The 3,695-nt window shown below is 48.1% G+C and overlaps 1 protein-coding gene across 1 annotated transcript; it reads left to right on the forward strand.

Annotated features, from left to right (window-relative positions):
• Positions 1-508: 508 nt before the first annotated feature.
• On the forward strand, positions 509-3,070 carry LOC117011444 (TOG array regulator of axonemal microtubules protein 2-like; the record flags this gene model as incomplete). Its single annotated transcript, XM_033086817.1, has 2 exons — positions 509-628; positions 2,799-3,070. Coding segments are annotated over 2 exons (392 nt in total), but the record flags the coding sequence as incomplete, so codon positions are not given.
• Positions 3,071-3,695: the final 625 nt, after the last annotated feature.

Consider the following 3,695-nt stretch of genomic DNA (forward strand, 5'->3'; position numbering starts at 1 on the left):
GCAGGATGGCTGTAGCAAATACCACACAGCCAAGGACTGCACTAAATTCCTTTGCTGCAGAGATTGATGTCAGCTCTGAAAATGCTGCACTGGGGAAATATGCCTGAAATAGGGAGTGTTGAAGATGCAGATCTTCAAGGGAAGTTTCCACTTTCTGCACCTCAGCTCTTCTGTAAACTCATGAACTGCCTGACTCAGTGCCTTTCTGTATCTCAAGTCTGGGCTTCTTCCTGTTTCCTCTGGAATGCAAAATCTTTTCACTGTTTACGTGTGATTGAGCTCTTGAGGTCCCTGATGTGAAATGTTTAACATAGCTCCTTGAACAGTAGACAACTTTGCATTTACAAATGTGAAAGGAGAGCTTTTCTTTGGGAATTTAAAACCGTCCCAAGTAGGCTGGAAGGAAGGAAGAAAAGGATTCAAAAATCAGCAGAAATTTCCTTGATTTTATACAATGGGGCTGCCCCTGAGCTTTCCCTCCCTACTCTCCTTTCTCCTGTGACCTCAGAAGAGTCAGCAGAAATGTGTGTTTCTCTTTTAGATAAAGTGTCACTGATGAAAGAGTTCAGCCACCAATGGAGTCAACTGAGTGGCCAAGCTCTGCTGGATGTCACAGTGCGCATCACAGGTATGGCCTCCCCTTGTGAGCCAAGAGCTCTTGCCAGGGAGTATTGACAGGGAATGCCTGTGAATAGACAGTAGAGTGGCTGCTCCAATGGGAGGTGCTGAGCTTGTTCCTGCTGCCCAATGCCCATGGCAGGTGTGTTTGGCAGGTTTTCCCTGGCTGCTGCAGAGCTGTGCAGCACCTGAGCTGGGGGCTGAGCTCTGACTGGGACACCTCAGAACCCCCCTGCAGGAAAGGGAGGGGCTAAAAATACCCCAGCTGGCTCCTCTCTTGGAAGCTCAGGGACATCTGTGATCCTTTAGGGAAAATGGTGGCAAGTGCTGTTGCAGGGGATCCGTTTGTTTTGTCCTCACAGAATTCTTGTTTTGCCCTTGGGAAGTTTGGAGGGTGAAGCCTGCAGTGCCTGTGGGGGTCACAGCTTAGGTCACAAGTCAACACAGAGATGAGAGGCACGGATGTGGTGCAAGGCAGCCTTTGGGAGCAGAGGGGCAGAAGCAGAGTGCTGAGGCTCCCTGCCTGTGCTGTCAAAGTGGCATTGGACTGAGCATTTCAGGGTGTGCAAACAGTGTCTTCCTGTGTCAGTGCTGTCCAAAATGCTACAAACGCAGCTGATACTTGATTCCTCAGAGGAGCTTGCTCTGTCACAACAGTCAAGGAATGGAAAAGGTATAATTTTAACATATGGTAGAAAAAATTATTTATAGCCTTGCTTTAACTGGGGCTAAATCCACTGCTAAGTGTGCCAGCATCTTTAAATGCAAGGTTTCATACACTTCTGGTCTTCGTTAGGAATCTCAAGAGGGCAATGTTCAGTGATTGGGAATGTCAAAGGCCCTTTTAACAGCATTTGAACAAAGTGGATCTGCAGGAAGAGGGAATTTAGTTTTGGAGTTATTTTGCTCTCCTCTTCAAATAAAGGAATGAAACATAAATTAGGACAAGTTTAGAAACAGCAGATGTTCTCTCTGAGATTTTGTAGAACAGAAAACACTTTCTCAAGTCCCATAGCGATCAATGTCTTTAAGTGCATTTAAACTCAAATTAACTCCCTTTTTGAAATGGGTACCACAACCCTTTTCCTGTTTAGCAGAATTGGCTTTGGGTACTTTCAGGAGCTGTTTAAATGTTGATGACTGGGGGTGGATTAACAGCAAAGAGAAAATGAAGTCTCTTCCACCACAGAAGAAGTGGCTACTATATAACATTTTGCCTGATCAGAAAATAAGAATGGTCTCCAGAGCATTGCAGGCTTTGATCGCTCAGCCACATCTGCCATGCAAGGAGACTGTTGGTAGTAAATTTTAGTCTGTGTTTGATATAGTTCAGTTCAGAAAATGAGCAGGAAGCAGGCTTCAGAGAGAATGTGAGAAAACACTCGTGGTTTGGTTAAATTTTAGTCCCCTGTGAAGCATCTTCCTCTTTTCTGCTGTTTCAGTGCACATTGTAAGAAAAATGCCATTAACATTGGCAGGGGAAATGCCATTAAAATGTGGAGATTCTCAAATGCTTCAAAAGCAATGAGGTGTGGGTAATTATCTAAGACACCCTGAGCACTGAAAGAGATGTTTGTTGGAAGCCCCAAAAGCATTGTGCCAAAGACACCAGCTGGTCAGTGATGTTTCTAATCCAGCTGTCCAGCAGCACCCATCTCTGGTGGGCTGGAGTTTGGAACTGTGGTCTAATGCTGCCCTTTGCTGTGTGCCACTGAGCAAAGAGAAGAGCCAGATGAGACTTTTGGCACTTGACATCAAGGATCACCAAAATGGAATCATCCTTTTTATTAGAAATCTCTCAATTGCCTCTCTATGGTGCATTTCCAAATCTTCTGTATGGGTTTACGCAACTTCTTAATGACAATAAAGGGCAAGTTGACATTTCAGTCATCAATCTGTTCACTGCATCAGTCTGTTGATGCAGAAACGGATTGTGAAATGATTTAGTAAAGGTACAAAGGCTCTCAAATGTACAAGGCTCTGTATGCAGAAGTTAGTTCTGAGGGGTTGGTGGTTCTGTTTTGGGGAGGATCAGCTGCTTTGGCCATTTCTGGATCGTGGGGCTCTGTGTGCTATTTTGCTGCTCTCAGCCAGAGAGGCTTCCAAGAAGCAAAACTAGAGGTAGATCCTTGTTTGCATTGAGGTTGGTGGTTCAGAAGCTTGTGTCTCTCTCCCGGCAGTGCTTGTGGAAGGGGTTTATGCCAGGAGCCCTGAAGTCGTCCAGCGCTCCGCCCTGCCCGTGCTCTGGTCCTTGCTGGAGAACAAGGCGCTGCCTGTGCGGAGCGCCAATGTGCGCACTGTGGTCACTGGGCTTGCCTCTGCCCTCTACAAGGTGATGGGCACCAAGCTGCAGAAGTGTGCTGCCAACCAGCCCCCACATGTGCAGGAAAGACTCTCCAACATTTGGGCTGGTGAACCCTTGATGTTCTCCAGAATACAAACCAAGTGCTGAGAAGGACTCTTCCAGATAGGAGTTCTTAGCTGTGCCAATAAAGACAAAATACTAAAGAAGGGTGTGCATCTGCCCCTGCTCTCTCCATTGCCCTTCTTTGTCATGGCATGGGGGACCTGAAGCAACTCCAGATTGAGGACAAGGTGAAGGCCGAGCTTGGCTCAGCTTCCCACAGAGGTAAGGTGGGAGCTGGGCTGCTCTCTGGAGGGAGGAAGGGTCTTGTGGCAGCCTGGAGAGCCTGTGCACATTGCCAGGGAACAGTTGTGCCTTGCAGGTGCCCCCTGCCATGAGCTGTGCTGCTGCCAGTGCCCCGTGGAGCTGTAGGGCAGCTGAGCTGTGGGGCAGGGAGAGGAGCAGGAGGCTGCATGTGCAGCTGAGCCATTGCTGGAAAGCACAGGGCTCTGGGCTCCCTGCTGTCCCAGGGCAGCCCAGAGGCCAGGGTGTTCCATGGGAGCTCTGTGCAAGGGGGCAGGGTGTGCCCCTGGGCTGCCCCAAGGGGCTGCTAGCAGGAGCATGTTTGCCTGTGAAGTTCTTTAGAAGTTTGCAGGAAATGCATTTCATGAAATGTGGCTCTTCAGATGCTTTGGGTTTGCATTGCGGCTTCTGTTACACTTTCATTTACTCA

This window comes from Catharus ustulatus, unplaced genomic scaffold (assembly GCF_009819885.2).
Source record: "Catharus ustulatus isolate bCatUst1 unplaced genomic scaffold, bCatUst1.pri.v2 scaffold_161_arrow_ctg1, whole genome shotgun sequence".
NCBI lineage: Eukaryota > Metazoa > Chordata > Aves > Passeriformes > Turdidae > Catharus > Catharus ustulatus.